The sequence below is a fragment of the Anguilla rostrata genome, chromosome 18, assembly GCF_018555375.3.
Source record: "Anguilla rostrata isolate EN2019 chromosome 18, ASM1855537v3, whole genome shotgun sequence".
NCBI lineage: Eukaryota > Metazoa > Chordata > Actinopteri > Anguilliformes > Anguillidae > Anguilla > Anguilla rostrata.
Genome location: NC_057950.1, coordinates 19,122,359 through 19,146,059, shown reverse-complemented (window position 1 = coordinate 19,146,059; position 23,701 = coordinate 19,122,359). Strand labels below are relative to the sequence as shown.

The 23,701-nt window shown below is 40.2% G+C and overlaps 2 protein-coding genes and 1 long non-coding RNA gene across 7 annotated transcripts in view; 1 reads left to right on the top strand and 2 right to left on the bottom strand.

Moving 5' to 3' along the window:
- LOC135244724 (leucine-rich repeat, immunoglobulin-like domain and transmembrane domain-containing protein 1) overlaps positions 1–22,019 on the top strand; it is a 31,709-nt gene extending 9,690 nt beyond the window's left edge. For 2 of the 5 annotated variants that reach the window (XM_064317232.1, XM_064317235.1), the window contains exons 3-6: positions 18,274–18,355; positions 18,878–19,338; positions 19,637–19,942; positions 20,518–22,019. In XM_064317232.1, coding sequence (XP_064173302.1) covers positions 19,023–19,338; positions 19,637–19,942; positions 20,518–21,572 — 1,677 coding nt within the window. In that variant the 5' untranslated portion in view covers positions 18,274–18,355; positions 18,878–19,022 and the 3' untranslated portion in view covers positions 21,573–22,019. Of the gene's footprint in view, positions 1–9,029; positions 9,085–18,273; positions 18,356–18,877; positions 19,339–19,636; positions 19,943–20,517 lie in introns of those variants that run through there. The other 3 variants (XM_064317231.1, XM_064317234.1, XR_010327046.1) reach the window with 3 other exon arrangements.
- Positions 7,067–13,449, bottom strand: LOC135244726 (RPE-retinal G protein-coupled receptor-like). The gene is made up of 7 exons (XM_064317237.1): positions 13,132–13,449; positions 12,600–12,756; positions 11,611–11,732; positions 10,868–11,021; positions 10,253–10,370; positions 7,680–7,793; positions 7,067–7,386 (listed from the first exon to the last, which is right to left on the bottom strand). Exons 1-7 carry the CDS (start codon positions 13,208–13,210, stop codon positions 7,246–7,248), a joined length of 885 nt encoding a protein of 294 aa, XP_064173307.1. The 5' UTR covers positions 13,211–13,449; the 3' UTR covers positions 7,067–7,245.
- Positions 15,336–19,768, bottom strand: LOC135244728 (uncharacterized). Its single transcript, XR_010327050.1, has 3 exons — positions 19,681–19,768; positions 18,245–18,332; positions 15,336–15,997 (listed from the first exon to the last, which is right to left on the bottom strand). It is a non-coding gene; the product is annotated as an uncharacterized LOC135244728 (long non-coding RNA).
- Positions 22,020–23,701: the final 1,682 nt, after the last annotated feature.

The following is a 23,701-nucleotide window of genomic DNA, read 5'->3' as shown; positions in this document are numbered from 1 at the left end:
TTTCTCTGGAGATCCAAACTTGAACTTGGATTTCGTCAACGTTAGAGATCCTACCTACAGAGATTGCGGTTAATCGCATTGGAAGTAATGCTTTTCAGTCTTGCCCCATGGTTTCTTTATGGAAACTTTCCATTGGAAAGCATTACCCAGGGTAAGATGAGTAAGCCTCAGAGAGTTTGGGGGTGATGTTTAGCAGTGTTCTACGCCACCACGTCCAGACATAATGCACTGGTACTTTAAATTAGAAATATTAGCTGATATTTTAATTTTTATTTCACACTGTATTTTTAAAGAGTTGCTGTTAGCGTAAATTAACACACACGCACTCAATAATATAATAAGAGGTCACTTAAAACGAATTTATACATCTAATTACGAAATTGAGGGCTTGGAACACGGTGCTGGTCGATAAACAAAGTAATTATAAATGTTCATTTATTACAATCCACAAAAGTCTTCGTTTTCACAAAAACTACTCTGTGAGGTTTAGGCCTAATTGTTGTTCTGATAATTGTTCTGATAGAAAATTTAATGGAAAGCGAGAAATATTATTCTGTTACCATCCATTGTCAACATCCTCTCTTACGATATAAATCCTCTCCATAACACGAACACGATTCACAATACACAAAATACTCTGGAGTTGTAACAAACTACATCCACGCGCTCAATTTCAGCACCACACCGAATCGAACAGCTCCTTGTAGGCCATACTGGTGGCGGGGTATTGCAGTGGGACAAAAAAAAAAAAAACAAAGCACTTTACCACACGATTTTTATTTTTCACCATCATTTGCGCCACCCGTGTCGCCTATACCTAGGGCCGGCCATGAGCTAGTCATTCATGTTCGACTATTTCATAAGGTATCACCAAAATATGTAAAAACTCGATTTGTAAAAGAAACGTAATGTGCCATGCTCGGGCTGGGTTCAAATATTGCTTTCTCGTGCATTTCAGTCTGTATTACGTCATGAGAAAGTGTATCTATTATGTAGAAAGAACACTGGTCGGTCAGTAAAATTGGGGCATTGATTAACATGCTGTGTGTTCTATGTCAGTGCTTACCAGCTCAGTAACAAAAGTTTCCAATTTGCGCTCTAAAAATTTCTTTCCTATTTATGCAAGAGAAGTGCAACATCGCTATCTAGTGGATTTACGCAAAACCACACGTAATCCTCCGTTATTTTTATTTCAGAAGTGCGATTGCTTAAGATGTAGAATCACTGTCTTTATTAAGTTTCAGTTTCAGAATAATCAAAAACCGTTTTGTAGGAGCATGAACAGCCTAATAACACAGCTCAATCAGTAATGTTTAAATATGGTCTTACGGGTGAGCTGTCAGATTGTAGATCTTTTGAGCAAACACTTTATTAGGCACAGCTTCTTTTAATCAGTTATTGTGGCTTTATTTAGAAACAGAAAAGGAGAAACTCGTTGACAAACCGGTCAAAATGAAGGAACAAAGCATGGATCAGTGGTCTACACTCACAATAGAAAACATTGGTGACACAGCTCATTTACTGTCTTACTGACTATTTTAAACCCTTTGGATGTTTTTTTAAAGCAAACGTCAACCAACTCACAGCTCCATTGACTGCTTGTAGTTAAAATATTTGTTCTGAACCTGTGCTGGAAAGCATTAATAAATATACAGCTGAGGGCAGGGCTATCTACTGGAACCATATATAATAATATAGTTGTAGGTAGGATTATCCACTAGAACATATATAAGTATATAGCTGTGGGTAGGGTTATCTGCTGGTGACTGCACATACTTGTGTAGCGGAGGGTAGGTTCACAAAAATGGCCATGAAAATCATCTGATTTTCCCTAGAGGGCCGGGATGGAAGTAAAATGTCCTTTGCTTGCCACTAGATGTCGCCACAAAACATTGTTTTTCAAATGGCATGTCAATTCTTTATTTTTAAATATCTTTAATGAAATTTTATACAACAATAATAAAATATTGTTGCTGTGTTTCACTGTTGCATTCATGATACTTTTGTGACGTTTGCTGGTATTTCAGTTTTGCAGTCTATGATATTTCAGTTGCTCATTCTACGGTTCATCAGTGCAACATTCATCAAGGTTTCAGTGCTATAATATGCAATATTTCCTCTATATTTCATTGCTGTGTTCTGCTATGTTTCAGTGCTGCATCTGATGATATTTCTGCTGCAATGTTTGGTATTTCAGTTCTACATTCTGAAATATTGCAGTTCTTCATACAGCAGTGTGAAAACAGAAATCGCTTCTGGAGTTAAAACAAAATATTATTAGCATGTGTGGCAAAAATTTGTTTTGATCAGAAAACATGATTTGTATCTTATTTCATCACAATATTTGGGGCTTTAAAACGTGGTGATTTTTGGCAATGGAAACCTTGTATAATGTGTGTGTGTATGTATATATGCATTATGATCTGGTCAGTAAGTGGTGGTATTCCTGTTAAAGAGCTACTGCACATGAAGGAAATCATATACTACTCTGTTAATACAGCATGCAAATATTACTGAATAAATGGCATGCTAAGTGGGTTTAATGGGACAATGTATAATGAAAACATGTGAAGGTAGATTAAAATGTTTAATCTCTGTGCCTGGCTGAAGGGCAAAGCAGCGAGAGGGATTACAGCTACAATTTCATTAACGAATGTAGCCAAGGGCATCCTGAGCTGGGACCGAGGAACACTGAAAACTCGTCTGCTTTCGTTACACTCTTATACAATTAACAGACATTTTAGTGCACAGATGTCAGTTTTAATTATGAATGTATATATTTATGAACAGGCTTTGCAATGCACACAGCTGTGCATGGCGTTTGATTAAAGCTCAGTGTCCCCTGGCATATGTTAAAATGAAACACTAAGAGCACAGCTGGAACCAGGATGGATGATGTCAGAGAGCCTGGTACACACTCAAAACAATCAATGGCTGGGAATTTTTTGAAGCCATGTATACCACCAGTGTTTTGAACTTTAAAACAATTTTTTAAATTTTAATACATTTATAGGTACTGATGGCAGAAATGCTTAATGCTTTTTTTTTTTTTGCATTTCATTGTAGAACCTTTGGCACTTGGGTGGCTATCCCTTGCTTCTGCTATAGTTCCAATACCAGTTCCAAATGGAAAAAAGGACCAATTTAAATATGTTTTCAATGACATATTTATACACACATATGTTTTCGCTTTATTCACCAGCCTGACGTTGCATGGGCAAGTTGGGATAGTGTTACATTATATGGGCAGGTTGGATTCGGGCTCCCTCTGACATCTTGACAAGCAGGTTAAAATTTTGCTGGTTAGCTGTTCTACCTAGGTAGCTATATAAAAAAAGATATATTGCCACTTTTTCATCGAATAATTTCAACATTATTTTTTTGTTGACTTAACAGGTTGTACTCACTGGCTAAGCCTATGCAACTGCTAGCTACCTAAGCTGTGTAGCTAGTTACTTAGCTATTGATAGCTAGCTACCATTGGCATAATTCATTTGCAAGCATAACAGTGAAATAGCCACCTAAAAATAAATGCTCACAATATTACAAGCAAAGTAACTGAACGTGTCCCCTCACCAATCAAAGGGATGACAAGCTTTTTGGCAGCAGGGTGGAAACAGGTTTTTCAAGCGGCTGAATGCGGTGCAGTTCTCCTGTCTTACCTAAGCTGATTCCATGCATTATTATGTATTTAATGAAGTTGGAGTTGTTTTCAGATTTGCTCAATATTGTTTAGTTGCAAGTAATGCTTTTTACACCATCACAGTCCGCATTGGAATAGTAAAGCCAGGCCTTTTACCGTCCTTACATTAAGTACATTCTGGTGGAACTATGTGTGGTTGACTGAATGCAGTGCATTTTGGTAGGCCATATGCATGCACACATCACCTGCAATATGGGGACACATAACCTGCAATATGGGGACACATAACCTGCAATATGAGGACACATAACCTGCAATATGGGGACACATAACCTGCAATATGAGGACACATAACCTGCAATATGGGGACACATAACCTGCAATATGGGGACACACAACCTGAAATATGGGGACACAACCTGCAGTATGAGGACACATCACCTGCAATATGGGGACACACAACCTGCAATATGGGGACACATAACCTGCAATATGAGGACACATAATCTGCAATATGGGGACACATAACCTGCAATATGAGGACACATAACCTGCCATATGAGGACACATAACCTGCAATACGGGAACACATCACCTGACACACAACCTTACAAAAATAGTAAGAATTATCATTTAAACTTCATTTAATTAAAAAAATTAATAAAATCACTGTTTTTCAGAGATGGAGGCTATTCAACTAATTGTGTCTTTGATAATTATATTTTTGCCTGAATAGAATAATTTCTCATTTTATTTAAATGTAGTTATCTATCATTGACATCTGTTGGGCTTTAGCTGCCTGTCTCTCATTGCAAGGGGACTGCCCATCACTCCTGACATAACGGTGACGTCTTTCATTGACATGTCTTCATTTCCCAAGACCTCCAATCATGGAGGACATTTTGCCAGTACCCACAGCACATAATCCCAAGGCCAGATGAGCCTTGAGCTCTGTTCACTGGACTTGGGCTTTGAGTTATGCAATAGGAAACACTTTCCCCAGGCAGTACTCCAATTAATCAGCTTAAGCCATGTAGGTTCTGTCTTCAGTTGTGTGGGAACTGAAAATTTTCCCTGAAAGAAGTCAGTTTAATTTGCTTTTAATGCACTGAGATAGTGATATGGTAAAATTTTCAAACTGAATGTATATAGAACAGGGTGGAACAGAATCCCTGAGCAGGCCCACAGTTTAAACTCTTTATTTTTTAAATATTTGCCATGGTAAGTTAGAACTAGAAAATAAATATCTTCACAACAGAGAGAAACAGAAGTAAAGCGCACATAATCCACATTAGGAGGTTCACAAAGCATGAACAGCACACTTAGCAGCTTGGTAGCACTACACATAGCTCTTGGTCCTTTACAAAGAACAGACAACATAACTCTAGGCACCGCTGGCAAAAGCACTGAAAACACAGGGAGCAGAGCAAATAATGCCTCCATTTACAGCACAGAAAACAAAGATCATTCCACATTTTGAGCTACTATTAGAAGTTGACCGGGTGAGATCTTGTGATAAATGTGAATGCACACATTCATTATAATAAGCATAAGTGCAGTTGTGATTTAGATACAGCTCAAGCAATGGTGTGCAAAGCCTTATCTTAGAAATTGAATGTAGTTAGACCTGGCCATTGATGCGTTTCATTAAAGGGGAAACCACTGGAGCTCTGCAATTAGCAAAATTATATTTTCCGCTTTTGAAATGAAACTGCCTGGTGAGGAAAAGAACAGCTTGGGTTCTGATTTAAATGTGGTTATTGGAACTGGGGCAGGACTTCATCAGGGGAGCTCTATTTAACAAGGTTTTGCCCTCTTTGTCTTGCTTACTGCACTGCTTGAATACAAACATGAACATGCACAAGTTTAAATGAAACTTTATGGCTGTTTCATTTGTGAGCCAGGGGGTACATATGGCTCAAATGAACAGATATGAAGTTACACACACTCAGTAGGCACTAAGAATGAAGACCTACAGACATTCATGCCTGTGGTTGAATTCAGGACAGTTAGAGGTAATGTTTGTACATCTTGGTCTTTTATTACAAAGTAAACTTTCCAACAAGAACATCACAGTATGAAATATCTTGTGCGTTACTCATGAAAATAAGAGAAATATATTTTAGTTGTCTTTGTACTTTTGTACGTATTATTAAAACCGATATTATATATATTATATTTAAGTACAAATAAAAGTCATCATTGCCAAAATGATGCTTCTGGTGTCATAGGATTATGTAAGGAACTTGTTTTCTATTGGATCTGAAAGAGAATGGCATATCTATAAATAGTATGTGTGGCTAGCGATGTCCTTCTTTGTGCTAATGGATGTCTTCTCATAAAAAGCCCCCTTGTTTGTAGGATTAGACAGTTCTGCACTGCTAATTCCACTCCAAGGGCTGATCTAAATCTTCTCCTCTATGGAGCAAGATTGAAGTGCTTTATGATGGACACATGACCCCAAGAGAGTAACAGAAGCATTTTATCCCCATATATACACAGTATATAATAGGAAAGTGTAGGTAAACGCTGTATGGAATGGTTACCAGTGGCACCACTACTTGGATTTGTTGTGAGAGTGTCCTGGAGAATCACTGTTTGTGATGTGCTACGCTGTAACATTTAAGTGTAAAGCTGCACTGTTTAGCTTAAAAGCAAGTGCCGCAAAATTGAATCGAACTGGAGGCTTCTAGCTTCTGAACTGGCCAGTGCTGAAGAGTGACTGCATGGCCTGTTTCAATGTGAGGCTTCCTGTAACGCTAGCTTAAAATTAGCTTGTGGATATTTCACTACATCACACAATACACTTCGCAGTTTGATGACTACTAAACTGTCTACTTACAGTGACAATACACTGGGTTTTCTAAAGATTACTTCAGATTTGTGGTATGTTTTCATTGGTCAGTACAGTTTTTATGTGAAGCTAAATATATTTTAGGTATTTACAGAATTTACAATGGGTCCCACGGGGCCTTCAGGATTTGTGGTGTAAACAAGAAAATACACTCCAAGTAATTCCGAAGTAAGTTGTACATATTACCCAACTATTCTTCAAAAAATAATGTTTCTTTACAACTGGAAGTATTTCTCATGGTGTATGCAACCAGTTTTTCTTATGGTGCTGAGACTGCTGTGCTGAAGGAAACTAGTGCAGGAAGTTGATATTTTCCAACATTATTACACCGGTCCCTGGGAGTGAAGAGCTTGCACCAAGCCAGTAAAAGAACCGGTACAAGCTGCTTTTCTGAGTTACTTGCAACATATTTTTTGCTTTAAACCTCAATGCCTGAATGCCCCCATATGTGCCATGATAAAGTTGGCTTGTCCATGTGAAGGTCTGTAAGTATCAAAAATACCCTTCATTGCGCAGAAAAACTATGAGCCAATGAAATACATGCACTAAACCTGAAATATTATCGAGACTGGAAGATGAAATATCACTTTATTGGTCACGTATAGTAAGCTTAGTGACGGTTACTCACACCTGCATATGTATCAGAGATAAATATGTTAGTCGTGGAACATGGAACAGAAAGCTGAACATGGGCCATACCTTCAGAAAACACCAGAAGGACATGAGGAGCACTTAATGAATGCTCTGTTTATTTGGACTTGTCAATTTGAGGCACTTCAATCTTTTGCCCCGTGAGAAACTGCCAGATGCCTCCCCTGTAGTTCTCGTTTCCGAGCGCGTACAGGAAGGGGTTGATTAGTGGAGAGGTCTTTGCCAGAATAGGAGCAATCTGCAGAACAGAAACATCATCAGTGGACATGTCCCAGAGGGAGGCCAATATTTATGAAGTTTGCGGGTGCACTGTACGTTGGAATAATCTGAGAAATGGTGGGTGAATACTCTACTTGGATTACTATGCCTGTCTGGCAAGCCAAACCCTGAAATTAGTGATTCGTTTTTTTTTAATCGTAATGTGTGTGTTATTGAGTGACTCACAGATTTGAATGCATTTAATAAAATTGGAAATAAAAATAATATGAAAATGAGTTGCGATGGTAAATGGTAGGAGTGAGGTGACCTTACCATCCTAACTTTAGGAGACACAAGTGTGGCGTCCTCCACAGCTGCATACAGACACAGCACTGCGTACGGGCCCCAGCACAGCAGAAGGCTTTTCAGCGGAGTGCCTGTGTTAAACTGAGAGAAGAAAAGGCAGACGCGCACGTGACTCGGCTAGCACATGCTAAGGATAAGGGCCTAATGCACACATGAATCAAATGAATATGATAATCCCATCAGTGGAGAGAGGCCTCACCTTGGACAAACTAAAAGTGATCAAAGAGCAGGCCAGCGGCGAGGCTGTAATCACTGAGCTGGGCTCCAAAGCCGCTTTGTGGCCCACAGAAAGGCAGTTGTTCCATTCTGGATATCTCGCGATTTAAGCCGGGCAGTTTACGAGCAAGCTGACTGTTGCATATGAGCACGTCCAGATATGTAAGCATGAAACACCTGTTTCACTAATCCAGCTCAGCACATCGATGTGCATGTTTAGCCCTGAAAAGTCTGCTTAATTCAGGCAGGCCGTAGCAGTGGTAACAGTGGTAAAAACTCACCAAGGGGGGTGTTTGTAGAGTAATTGTGAGTGGTTTGAAAGACTGGTAGGATCTGAGCTGTGTTTATGCGTTATGTAACAGTGCGGTCTCAATCTTCCCACTGCATAGATGTCTTTGTGGATTCCAACTCATGGTTACAGGCTTGCTCAGGAACCATAATTAATTTCATTACACATTGACAAAAGACAAGGATCTGAAGCTCTAATGCACTGACTATAATGGCGGTCTCAGTGTAATGGGGGTGGCACAGGAAAATAATGGTTATGGAGCAGTGTTTATAACACTTCAGGTTGCAGGTTTAAATATTGAGTAAGTTGCTTAATTTGCTTTAGTAAATATCCAGCAGTAAAAATTAATTTTGTCAATGTCTAAGAGGCCCTTGATGAGCTTGTGAAATTTCATATATACAGGATCCTCCTAAAGTATGTTAACGGTGGAGTGAAATTAGTTATTTTTACTATATAATTAAGGCATTTTAATTTAGGATCACAAGCTGAATGTGATTCAAAAGTACAGACAATCAGCTTTTATTTCGTAGTATTAACATATGTACCATTTTACAGAAACAGCTGTGCAAAATTAAGTTAATGGATGAAGTAAATCAAAGTCTAATATTTGGTTGCATAGCCCTTAAATGCAATAACAGCATCAAGTCTACAACCCAGTGGCATCACCTATTGCAGCTTCCAAGCAAGCCCAATATTGCCACTAACTCTTAACTTTAGAAAATTTTTTAAATCATCTGGTTTGTTGTATTTATTGATGCACTATGACCCATCATTGTCATCAACCGCCTCTCCAATCCAACCGCCTCAACCGCCTCTCCAATCCAATTCCCTCTATTGACTTGGACTTCCTTTCAATTACGTGTATGGGTAAGTCCATTATCTTAACTCAAGCAGGTATTCCGGGTAAGTATAAAGCAAAAATATAGGTAGCCTTTATGAAAATTATGGTTCACAAAAAAATAAAATTATCAAAAATAAATTATCCCAGGCCCCTTTTTTTGGCTCTTAAAATACCAGCCCCTAATTGCGACTGTCGTCCGCAAAACAATTACAGTTCAACAGAATCTTCAAGGAGCCAAAAGTGAATTCTTCGGTGTTAGGAATAGTCCAGGATGAGGTGTGTGTTAAAGGGTTATAAAGCACAATATGGAGGTGAAGAACCACCCAAGGTGAAGTGGAGCGTGTTCAAACCCTTTACCACACACCACGTTGTGGATTATTTAGCTTATACCATGGTCATTTGCCAAGGAATAAAATACAAGAGGGGTTGTTAATATTTTGGGGCAATTCGCCCTCAAAATATAAGCTTTTTTTGCTGGCACTACTTTAAAAATTGTTTCAGCATGTTGCTATCACTACTTCGGCTGGTTAGCTTGACAGGCAGTGTATGAATTCAGAATGGTAATTATTCTTGGCCCAAACTACCTGTGCATTAAATGCTGCACCTTCCAGCCAATCAGAATTGAGTATTCACCCATACCGTGGTTTATATACACACTAAATGGCCAAAAGTATGTGGATTCCTGACATCCAACATTTCATCCAAAATTATGGTCATTGATATGGAGTTGGTCCACTCTTTGCTGCTATAACAACCTCCACTCTTCTGGGAAGGCTTTATACTAGATGTTGGAGCATTACTGTAAGCATTTGTTTCTATTCAGCCAGAAGTGCATTAGTGAGGTTGGGTTCTGATTGGGTGATTAGGCCTGGCTTACAGTTGGCTTTCCAATTGATCCCAAAGTAGTTGGATGGGGTTGAGGTCAGGGCTCTTGGCAGGTCATTCTAGTTCTTCCATACCGTTCTCAAAAAAAGTCATTTTTATATGGTCCTTGCTGTGTGCCAGGGGGCATTGTCATGCTGAAACAGGAAAGGGCCTTCCCAAAACTGTGTTGTATTGTATGCTGTAGTATTAATATTTGCCTTTGCTTGAACTAAGGGGCCTAGCCCAAACCATGAAAACCAGCCCCAGACCAAGGGATGTCCAGATACTTTTGGTCATATGGCATGTATATATATATATCACACAACTCACCTTAGGTTGACCAGTTTTCTTGAATTTCTTCTCAATGGACCGATATGAAGACAGGACAGTGAGAGCTTGGATAACCAGGTTGCAGAAAGCCATGGGCACCAAATAGGACACATAGTTCCTGTACAAGATTAAACAAAGCCTGTTTTACAAGCCCTCTGAAGCCACAGCTTAAATTAACTACAATAACCACATTGTTTGCTGTGTTTTATCCATGCAATAGGCCAAACCAGCCAATATCTTTTCATGTGCCTTTGCCAGAAGCTATTCTGAATATTTGCTTTTACGAATTAGTACAGTTCAGTCATATCTGTACAGTATATCATCTCCTGTGATATACTGTACATGTGTATATGAAAATGCAATGGGTAAATATTTAGAAAAAAAGTGAAATCCAAAAATCTAAGATCTTTCTGCTTACTGTACAGCAAAATAATTCACTATTCCAGTTTTGCATATGAAATTCAGTGCATTGTAGCATATTGATTATATTATTCATAATTCAACGTAAGCATAGTCTCTCTCTCTCTCTCTCTCACACACACACACACACACACACACAGATTTTAACACATTGCTTCATCAGTGTGCCCAGCTCTGCTAGTGTGTGTTGAGTACCTGTCGCCCTTTGTGTAGTCCAGGGTGCAGCAGGTCCGCAGGGGCTCGTAGTCATACTCTCCCCAGCCAATAAGGGGCATGGCGGACCAGAACGCAGTGAACAGCCAGATAAAGATGACCAGAGACACCGAGCTGCTCCACTGCAGTCTTGTTCCTGAAATTTAAAAAAGGAAAGGATTTCTATAAGAGGCCTTACAGACCGGGATGTCCTTAATCTAGATGAGTGACATACAGTGCACTATATGATATATTGTTTTGTGTCGCCTTTTTTTCAGAAAAATATTTGTATACATTTGGTAACAATGGGAAATCTTGATTAAGATCGAATGGGAAAAATACTGAAATAATGTGAACTTGCTGTACATGGTTCCCATCTGATAATACACATCAGATCATCAGATCACTGGTATCGATTATATATATATATATATATATATATATATATATATATATATATATATATATATAAAGATTCCTTTTAGATGAAATATAAGATCACAGAATGTGTGTTGCTGAATTCTTCCTACCCCATTCCATTGGTGAAACACGCCATTTGCCATTATGCTGTGCATCTGATCACATCGCAAACCCTTGAGTGTGCTTGGATACCTGCCTCCTTTCCTTGGCACAGACATCACATGACCTCTTTCAATTGAGTGATTTACTCAAAGGGCAAGCTCTCTTCTTGTTTTGAGCCTCTTTTTTCGATGTTTGCTGCGGTGGCCATGATGCGTGTGACTTACTGGTGCAGTATTGGTGGTATCTGTCCCAGGCAATGGCAGCAATGAAGTTAAGGCTGGCCAGAGCCGTCATGAAGCCCTGGAACCCATGGGTCTGGCATCCGTCTGATCCATAAGGCCAGTATCTAAGTACAGCAGGCAGCATTTATATCAAGGCAAAATAAACCAAGCTCACATGCACATTGTGTGCTAATGGGTAACAACGTTCAAAGTTTTTAAAAATCTGATTTTGTGGAATAAACTTAATTTATAAGGTAAATATACAACAAGAATAAAAAAATCTAGAATTAAAAAATAAAGAATAATTAAATATATTCTACAACATAGAAAATACATGTGCACTTTTATTTACGGTTCTATTGCTGGCCAGTGCATCTATGAAATAACTTTAATTCGAATATTTCCAACTGGGTTTTTCCTGTATGCAGAAGACATTGTCAATGTTTAATGTGCTTATGGAAAGAGGACGGACCTGTTCAGTGAGGCGAATATCGAGAATCTGTTTTATTATTTTATTTGTAGTCATGTAACCTCTTAAATAATTGTCTAAAATATGATTGGCTCATGCAAAAGCACAATAATCATTGATTAATATAAGTTACACAACAGAGATAATCAAATCATGTTGACCTGTCTGCGCGCTCCCGCTAATTCCACGCGCCTCGTGTACTTCATCTTTACTGTCATTTGCATCCTTTCACAAAAATACAGGAACCTGTCCAAGACATCCATTGACTGCACAGCTGCACGTTCCCAAATCTCATGGAAGCTCTCTGCAGAGTCCCTCCTCCCCACAAATCGAAATCTAAATCCAAGCTACATAACACACCTACTTAGTTTATTGGAAGTTACACATTTTGTTATTATTACTGCATTTGTATTCCACGTTTCCAGTTTGTGTTTTGAATTTTCGCGTTTGGTTTCACAAAATACTGAAAGAAAGCATTTGGTAAACAGACGTCAAATTAGAAATAAATACGACTAAATCCCACCTCAGAAAACTGGAGAACGCCGCGATGGTCGCATTCATACATATTCCACAGTCCGCCATAGCCAAGCTGAACACGAGGAAATTACTTGGGGTCCGTAACTCCCTTATTTTTAGGAACGAGATAACTGTGAGTCCATTGAGAAACAACCCAACCAGACCTTTAGGAAACAAACATAGCAGAGAAACACAATAGCTTACGAAGGTGTGGATAATGCAAAGAAATAGTTACAGTACATCTTACAGACTGCGATTTAATGGTAGTACGCATTATGAGGGAGATATTAGAAATGGTTCATCTAATTGTTATTTATAGATTTTCTTGAACATCATACAAACTATTCGGGGCTAATAGAGGACAGTAGGTTTGCAGAATGCATGAACCATCCAGGCCAAATGAACGAAATCACTATACTTCTATTGAGCGACTATTCTTGGTACTGGCCATCCCCTCGTCTCTGTGCAGAGTAGGGGACGCGTATAAATGCCGAGAAGCTCCAGTACAGTTAGCTGCGTTATTGCCTAGACACACTTACCCTCCACGAGAAGAGCAGAACCCAAAGAAAACACATCGAATTCGGAGAATCCATCTGGCAAAGGGTACGAAGTCACCATTTTGAAAGCTATTTTCACACAGCGTAGTGCATAAATCACAGACCACTATTATTCCACTGTTGGACCGCAACTGATGCGCCTCAGTGAGTTTACACCAAGCCTCCTTTTAAAGGGACATTTCACGTGAAAACGCATGCCCGTTATTATGTAAAGCCGTTTTTTTTTCTTTTATGACAATCCAGTAAAGAATGTCTTAACGAACATAACACCGCTGCTGCTCCCCTTAATACGTATTTACACGACTCGGCCATAACAGTGTTCAATTAGTTACACAACAAAGCCATTTTGTCTCCAGCGTTTGTGGCAAGTTGTGAGTGTTAAGTTGTAGCGGCACGTTTGTCTTAATTTCTTAGCATGCAAGACATGCGGCATGCTGTGGGACATTTGGTTAAGGTCTTTGGATAAAATCCAACAATGTATCTTTACAGGGGTTTCCTTTGACAATATTGACAGTTTACTATTTATTGACATTTACTGTCTATTACGTAGTAGGAAGTCGGCTGCTGCAGACACCAGCCTAACACGCACACACACACACACTATTGAAGGCGCTGGCATACATGGGTTCTGAGAGAATTAAATTATTCCCGAACAATGGAGCTGGCCTGATTGTGAAGTTAATCTCTTCACGCTGTTCGCGTCATCTGTGCGGCATAGCCTACAGACTACAGGCACTACTGATCATTATTTCATTAGCATGTTTCGCCAGTGAACCCTGGAATAGAACGGTTTGTATCTATCTGTAATTTCACCGGTTAAGGACATTATCTAGCATTCATTCCACATAATTTTTCAAACCCAGATCCTAAACAAAGGGAAGTGTGAATGGCGTGTTTCCCAGCCTTTGGGACAACAGCACTACAGGCCGACATACACATAGTTGTTTAATTATGGGAGCATTCATTGTGAGAGTAGTTACTCCGTAAAGAAAGACAGGAAGCCTGCCTATTTTCTGAAAGCACGGAAAACCCTTTATTGCTAAACGTGTGCAAATAGATACTACAAGTCAATACATTGTACACATTACCATGAAAATGCACAAGTAATGCTGACGGTCCTAATTGGGAGCTTTTCATGCCAAGGGTTTAGACAGGAAACAAAGGGCATGTTGTCTGACAAACACTGCCTTCAGAACACTGCCAGATTATCAGATTGTGAACCTTTGGGAAAAATATCTAGAAGGGTTAATATGCAAAGCCTGACAATGCAAAATTAATCAAAGGAATAAAAGGGTATCTTTTAGGATTTTGTGTTATTGTGAGCATGTATATTCATTTCAGTTCAATTCCTGTTTTTGCCCAATTTTCTTTTGTATTCTCACTGTAAAGAGTCTTTGTGACAGTGCTTCTGTAAGAAGCGCTATATAAATGAAACTTAATTTGAACTGAATGTTTACGTATGTGGCCTGTCTAAGATGGTTGCAGACTATATTTTGTCAGGTGATTGTGGTCTGAAAGAATGGGATTAAAATACAGTGTGCATGGCCTTACTCCAGGAAAAGGACAAAGCTGACCAGTTCAAAGTATTTCTGGCTCTGGCTCCGTAAATAATTATAGTATGGCACTGATCCCACTGTCCCAGTTTGCCCTAAAACTCTGAACCAAAGCAGCACCCAAGTATCTGGGCCTTGCCATAAACACATTCAGATGTAACAATAATATGCATACATGTTACCATTTTCCTAGAACAAATTAACAAGCTTCAAAAACAACAATGTACACAAGCGACTTTTGCATTGATCTTAAAGGAGAACTCAAATTTAAAAAGGATACCAATTCAAGTTGGAGATGTTTATAATCGCAGTACTACATAATTGAGTTGGGGAATGGGTATCATGTAGGTTTCATGATAAATGAGTAAAAGTCGAGGCTTACTCTTTCATTAAGCTGATGGAGGTACAGAAGCAGTTTCTTCACATCATCTTCCACCTTATTTTCCAAGGATTTCACAGGTTTTTCTTAAATGTGTAATCATCTCCTTGTACAAGCAATGTGTCGATATGCGCATAAGGATCTATGCAGCAAGCATGAATAGGATTTATGGTATATGTAAGCTGTATGTTGATGTAACTGTATCTATGGAGTATAATCACATTTATGTCTTTTTTGACCTGTTGATAGATGGTGTTTTTAGTGTACTGCTGTTACATGTTAAAGCACTGTGTACATAAACAATGAGCACTTGTTCTTCCAAGTACATCAAACTAGCAAAACATGACATGACAAAACATTCAATAATCAGTCTCAGGCAAAGTTGGTGCTTCTTACAGCTTCTGGTTTATTTAATTTAGCTGAAATCACTTAACAGTGTCTCATGATGACGAGAAAAACTTGTTTGACATTCAATAATACTGTCTTGCATATTATACCATAGGTTCTCTATTTAACGTTTTCTGGGAAAATGAATCACTCTGTAGAATGAAGTAGTGTTACAACAAGTGGTTGTAGTCTAAATACTGTCAACTTTAATTGAGGGTATTTACATCCATATTGGGTAAATCTTGTAGGAATAACAGCCCTTTTTATACATACAGTGAGCTCCATAATGATTGATACAAAGCCATATTTCCATATTTTTATTCATAAGTGGTTAAAGTACAGATTCTCAGCTTTGATTAAAGGGTATTTTTATACATTTTAGCTTCACCATGTTGAAATTATAGCACTTTTTAAACAGAGTCACACACTTGTGGATGTTTGGCCTCCAGTGTGTGAATGCAGTTGATGGGAGTCAAAGCTTCTAGGGAATCCTTATGTCTGTTAGGTCATCACAAGCTCCCATGTGTTGCTAAGGCACAGATGAAATAGAAAATGAAACAATGCAAACATAAAGCTAAGGCCAGTGCTGTTCCACTGAACACCGCACACAGAACCCCTTTTCTGAAGAAATTAGCACTTTTTTGGGGGGGAACATTTTTTGAGTCTTGTGTCACTTCTCTAAAAGACTTCAGGAGAATATGGGACATATTACCACATTACCCTCATTAATCACAATAATCACATTAACACAGTCTAGACATTCTGCAGGATCAAATTACATTTGCACCTACAGTAGCTATTATATCATGCCTACAACCTACAAAAATATATGTGCAGATCCCCTTGGAAGAAAGATGATCTTAACTGCCTTTGCAGATTAGCTCCTTAATGCAAAACAAGATTACCCTCTGGGGTCTAAGCTTATTTTCCCCATTTTTGGTACCCTTGGATTGTTGCTATTATACATACAGTGCAGGCCAAAAGAATTAGGCCACCTGTGTTTTTTCAAAAGAAACTTTTGGTAGAGAAGAATTCAGTTAATTTATGAGAATTTATTGAATAACAAATTAAAGTACAGATAATCTTTACCTACATTAACACAAAAACTTTTTTTTTTGTTTGTTTTTAAGTAAAACTCATCTTTTTTGCATTATTGTAGGTAGAAACTGAAAAGTTTTTACTTTGGTTTGTTATTCAATAAATACAAATATATTAACAGAATTCTCCTTTTTTTTAAACCGCAGGTGGCCTAATGCTTTTGGCCTGTACTGTATACGAACCTATATAGCACTGACAGATGTTGCATATCACAAGAATAGAATAAAAAATGACCTGTCCCCTTTCTCATGCGCTCTTTGAAATGTCAGTTTGCTGTGTGACTGTGCTCTGTACCTCGCATAGCAATGTGCCAAAGGCTTCAGAGATCCACAAATCATATGAATATACAGCGTTAGACAAACAGAGCTGGACATACGACACAGTGAGTCATGTCATACAGTGTTCTAAATGTCACAACTATGGATGCATTTTAAGAGTCGAATGTAAGTAAATTTACATTCACTAGAAGATATCAAGACAACTGGCCATCATTAATTACAACTTCAGTCTGCAGTACTGCTGTACTCTACAGTCACATAAGAGAGCAGTATTACTGAATGGGCATGTCTTAGAGAAGGGTTGGGGGTTTTTATATACAGTTTGGCAATATGACAGAATCTTATTACAGGCAGGGTAGAAAATCCTTTTCTTTATTTAACCCATTTGGATGGAATGTTTTAATGTGTAGACCACATACAAAATGACTAAATATAGTTTAACTCGTAGTGTAACTTTACATTCTGAGAGAGAACTGTAACGTTCTTTTTATTTGGATAGCACTTACTTTCTACACCAACACTGAAATAGGAATATTGGGAAAGAAGTCTGAACTTCCAAAAATCCAGTAAGTGAAGCACTCTGTGGGAAAAAATCCTACAGTGTGAGCCCATCCTCCGCCACTGTTTTGGTGTTTTTCTTCCCACTGGATGTTTTTTTACGAGTATATTAGTAACAGTTGACTACACAACAAATTGGTTACAGTTCAGATATTGACCACTCATCTGTGTAAAATGTAGCTGCTGTCGGAAATAAGTTTTTATCGAACATTTTACTGTGTAGTATGGAGTCTGATAGTTGAGTCTTTATTGTGTGATTTAATTTAACCCGTGGCCTATTCGCTGTTTGATTTTTGAAAAGGGGAATAATAAACATTGCTGATGGTGACGCATTTGAAATAAATAAAAAGGGTATTGATATGCTTGTTGTTTTAAGTTCCTGTGTTCTCACGCTTTCCCAGTTTTGATTTGAAATGTGTGAGTTGCACTGTTTTGCGATGCATTGACGTAAAAGCCACTTATTGTGAGAAATGCAATAAATCAACAGCTTAACTATCACGGCAGATTTAAAGTGGCTTACATGAAAAATGGATATTATGACAAAACCATTATAGCACATTTTGACCTGTTCGTGCGTATTTACTCTGCATAAACAACGCAGGTCTCTCTGTGGCCTATAAGATTCCAGGATGTTGTAAGCTTCAACAGTACATGAAAATAACACGACTCCTAAAACTAATCCCTGACTATCCCTTTTATCAGGGGATCCAAAGCTGTCAGTATGGGACATCGAGGCAAGAAGGCAATGTGGTGCCGCTGATGGTCCGTTATCCTTGGCAGCAGCCTTTCTTAATTTTAGGATAACATAGCAGCGTGAAGCAGCGAGGCAGAATGTTACTCACTCTTAGTTGGGTTTTCTCCCTCACTGTAGGGGTATTTCCTCTGGTTCGGAGCTCTTGTCCATCTCAGTGTAGTTGCTTTTATCACAACCTGAGTGATGGATCCAAGGCCAGGTAAGTTGAAAATCTTATTTTATTGGACAGCATGTGCGTAAATACGCAATCTACGAATCAGGTATACAGAACCAATCGTAGTTATGCCGTAACGGTGTGTCTTGCACAGTGCAATTTCAGCGGTAACACCGCAAATAATTCTACACACTGCATTTCTGTTTTCCAGGCATCTTCCTTCTTGTATTTAGTCGAGTATCCGTTTGTGAATCTGCATTTCTTTCTGTTGTAATTAGAAGTAAGGAGGGTGAGAATTACGAAAGTTATTATTTGGCTTTGAGCTTTTCGATTCATTTAAAATAATGTCGTCTTATACGATACCCTCATGAATACAACCATCCTTAATTTTTTTTAATTAAATTGCTATTACGCAAAAATAGTCGACATTGTCAAGAGACCGTAAACTATTCTAATGATTAATATTTACATGCTTTATACTGTCCGGAAAGAAAATCAATGTGTGTGATTATTCTCGTGTAAAACAATTCAAATAAACAGACGTTTCAACGTTATTTTTCTGTCCAGGAGCGTCATTTGCAATGACCCGGAGATCTCGTTGGTCCCCGCCAATTTTCCTGCTGACACCTCAAAACTTCGAATTGAGAAGACGGCAATCAAGCGGATTCCAAGCGAAGCTTTCTATTACCTCTCAAATTTGGAATGTCTGTGGATGTCTTTCAATTCGTTGTCTAAATTAAATACAGACAGTTTCCGTGGCTTGTACAGCCTTGAAGAACTGAGATTGGATGGCAACTCCCTTACGTCGTTTCCCTGGGAATCGCTTGCTGACATGCCCAGCCTGAGACTCCTCGATTTGCACAACAACCAAATGACTTCACTCCCGACGGAAGCGACCGTTTACATCAGAAACCTGACGTACCTGGATTTATCTAGCAATAACTTGGTCACTCTACCGTCAGAGGTTCTCTCCAGTTGGCTATCTGTAAAACCCACACAGAGTGTAGACAATTCCAAGATGATTTTAGGTAAAAGAAATAAGATTTATTAATTGAAAACAAATTAATAAATAATCGAAGTTGATTTTTGAGCATGGAAAAATATAGCAATTTAAATTATTATTATTATTATTATTATTATATTACAACAATGGCATAATTTATGTGAAGAATTTCTCAATGAAAATATCTGAATTAAACAGCATTGCATTATGTATATTTTATTGTAATAGTTTGTAGTGTAGACATCCACTTGCTGAATGATCATTGGGATGTGTGTTCACTCTTTAAGTGCATCTGTTGCATAATGTTTGCATTTGTGTCTTAGGTCTCCATGACAACCCCTGGGTGTGCGACTGTCGGCTCTTTGACCTGGTGCAGTTTCAGAAGTCGCCCTCCTCCTCGGTAGCGTTGATAGACACGCGGCTGCGGTGCTCTGAGCCCGAGAGCGTGTCGGGGATCCTGTTCAGCGACGCTGAGCTGCGGCGGTGTCAGGGGCCCCACGTGCACACGGCCGTGGCTCGCGTCCGCAGCGCCGAGGGCAACGGCGTCCTGCTGCGCTGCGGCTCCGTCGGCATCCCCGTCCCAGACCTGTCCTGGAGCAGAGCCGATGGGAAGCCAGTGAACGGGACCGGTGAGCTGTGGGAGGGACCGGCAAGCTGTGGGAGTGACTGTTGAACTGTGGGTGGGACTGTTGGGCTGTGGGTGGGACTGTTGGGCTGTGGGTGGGACTGTTGGGCTGTGGATGGGACTGTTGGGCTGTGGATGGGACTGTTAGGCTGTGGGTGGGACTGTTGGGCTGTGGATGGGACTGTTAGGCTGTGGGTGGGACTGTTAGGCTGTGGGTGGGACTGTTGGGCTGTGGATGGGACTGTTGGGCTGTGGATGGGACTGTTAGGCTGTGGGTGGGACTGTTGGGCTGTGGGTGGGACTGTTGGGCTGTGGATGGGACTGTTGGGCTGTGGATGGGACTGTTAGGCTGTGGGTGGGACTGTTGGGCTGTGTGTGGGACTGTTCTGCTGTGGGTGGGACCGATGAGCTGTGGGTGGGATAATTGAACTGTGGGTGGGGCTGATGAGCTGTGTACTGATAAGGGTTGAATGCCAGTGACATCATGGGCTGATGTGACGGCGGGTGGAGGGTGTGATCAGGCAGTGCAGCAAACTGTGGGCTTCTGGTTCATTGCGACTGTTTTCGTTCTCTCTGCAGCCCAGCAAGAGACTTCAAAGGAGGGGATGGTGTGGTCCATCCTGAACGTTGCGGCTGTGTCCCAGGGGGACTCAGGGAAGTACATCTGCAAGGCCAGGAACTTTGTAGGAAGCGCAGAGGCCACCATTTCCCTGATAATAACAGATTCGGCGAGAACAGATAATCAAACCGACGGCACCAAGAAATCCAGGGGGAAGAAACCCAGCGGAAAAGCCGCCGCCTACCAGGAAAAGCTGCTGGCCAGGTATATGGGCCTGACGACTGCAGCCCCCACCCCCCTCATTCCTCCATCGGCCTTCACTGGGCAGGTCCCAGACACGGAGAGCTACAGCAGTTCCGGCCGTGCGCCAGATGTGCCCACGCCCAGTCCGGCCCTAGCGCAAGGGCTGCTGGGCCTGGAGAAAGCCAACCTGAGCAATCTGATGGCCAATACCTCATCCCTCCAGCAGGACCGGGACCGCGTGGTCCGCTCGGTCAAAGTGGTCGGGGACACGGACCACACGGTCTCGCTGAACTGGAGGGCCCCCACGGCCAAGAACACCACGGTGTTCAGTGTGCTGTATGCCGTGTTCGGGGAGAGGGACATGCGGAAGATCAACGTCGGCCCGGGCAAGAACAGGATCACCATTCAGGGTCTGGTGCCAAAGACGAAGTACATCGCCTGCGTGTGCGTCAGAGGGCTGATCCCTAAGAAGGAGCAGTGCGTGATCTTCTCTACGGACGTAGCGGCCAGCGCTAGCGGGACCCAGAAGCTCATTAACGTGGTTGTGATTACGGTGGCCTGTGTGATAGTGGTCCCTCTGACCTTAATCGTGTGCTGCGGAGCTCTGAAGAGGCGCTGGAAGAAGCTGTTCGGGAGTAAGTCTAAGGAGATCCAGGACTCCTATGTCACCTTCGAGACTCTCTCCCCCGGGACCAGAGCCAAAGTTCAGCAGGGGGAGTATCTGACCCGGCCCAACCCGGAGGAGTCCAACCGGCTCCTCTCAGCCCGGTCCAGCCTGGACTCGGATGCCACGGCTAAAATCGAAGGACAGAAAAATGAGTATTTCTGCTGACCCCACCCCTGCCCCCTGATGACCCTCCCCCCCTTCCCTTTGGAATTCCAAAAAGGGCAGTTTGACTTTGCACAGGGCAGCTCAGAGTTCAGAACAATGTAAGGATTCACCACAGAACCATGGTGGAGTGACATCTCGAGTGTGTGAGGTGATGGCGTGTGGAGCGATGGTACATTGTACAGATCACATATGTCAGTTCAGGATGTGAATCCCATTTTCCATTTGTGATACACAATATTTTAAATATGTCCTGCAATATTCTGGCACAGTTATTTTGTACATACAACCATTAAAAGTGGCACCCAACCAGTACTGAGGGAATTTGCTTTAAGTGGAACACATTACATGGACTGAGAGGAAAAGGGAAATGTAATTATTATAAATGTAAATTTCCATGACTGTGTATGCACGTGATTGGCTTCATTAAATTTTATAACATTCACTCAAGATGTGTGTGAACAAAAATGAATCTTTTTACATAGTCATATTTGTAGTGGTCATGTGTTTTATGATTCCTATTCAGAGCAAGAAATTGTTTTTTAATATCTTTACATAGTGAAATGTCCAATGACATCAGCCATGAGTAACTGATCCATTGGATTCCCCAAATGTTTTTACTGTAGAACTAAAGCAAAACAAAAAATATATATATATTTAACTGAGAAATAGGCCTTGTTGTAAAGCAATATTGAAACGACCTGTATTTGCTGTTTTGCAAACGTTTTTATTTCCTTAGACTTGTCAGCATTGCTCCCTAATTTGTTGAGTACACAGGTTGAGGTACTGTTATTTACATTATTCCCTTTTGACGTGTGTATTTAACAAAAAACGGAGTTTAAAATTGGTGCCCATTGTTAAAATGCGATGTAAATTAGTGTCTTGAGGACTGTGCCAGGAAAAATCAGGCTTTTACTGATTTATGATACTGGAGTGATCCCGCGAGTTTGTCTACAAATTCTGTTCACGAAAACCCGCAAATGGAGTATAGCTTTTTTTTTTTTTTTTTTTTTAATTATTATTTAGTTCTAATCCAATGACTTCACATTGCTCACCCGGTTACACCTCTGCAAACGACCGATACAGGAGTTATTTGTGAATAAAAACATTTTAAGAGCGTGAATACGAAGCTATTCAAATACTTTATTGTGTCATGGGGATATGCCTTTTCACCGGTCCTGTTGCTGTACGATTACAGAAACAAACAACGTTCAAATCTTGAATTTATGTATCAGAAACATTACGCCGCTGTGTGGCATCAGAAACCCAGTTACTTCCGTTACCGAGTTTATTTTTGTAACTGCCAGTGAAGCAGAATATGGGGGAGAATGTTGAAACGCAACATAAGGCTATCGTGCCCGGGCGCTTGTTTTACAAAAAAATGCGATCTAGCAAGTTTCAATATGTACCATATTTTGTTTACTGACTGGTGTTTGTACGATGAAGAAATACAACTAAAGCTACTTTTCTTTGCACGACAATACTTTGTATGGAAATCGCGGTAAGAGAAATTCCAGAAAATATCCCCCACGATTAGATTTTTTTTTTTAAATCGCATTGAGAACTCAAAACTCAGTTAAACTCAAATTACCCCATGGACCTTTCTCTGAAATTCGTGCTTTGGAGTACATTTGATTGAATCTGAAAGAAGTCATTGTAGTTAATGTACAAAAGGATTGGATAGCTTGATGGAGTACTGGTTGCATTCAGTACCACGGACAGCGTTTCAAGACCGTTTTACAAATGCTGTATCCGAACCATAACCGTCTAAACGCTCTCCCCAAATTCTCTAAATTATCGGACCTGCTTGGAGTTATCCTTCAGCCTCTTTACGGGCATATCTAGAGAGGTCTCTGGCGTCTATGTCTTTGGACAGAGGCGGGGAAATAGATACCAGAGCATGTCAAATTTATATTAGGCTTTACGACAGGCTGTGGCTGTGTGACTGTCGTCTGCAAACCCAGGTAATTATCGATGGGACGACCAATTACTGTAATGAACTCATACTTAACATGCTCAGGTCCCCAACCGAGGGCTGATGAGTTTTGCTCATTAAGTATGTGCTCCTGCTAAGGATTTCTTTAATGTGAATGCACTGGCAGATGCAATGCAAGATGGTTCACAGGAGTACA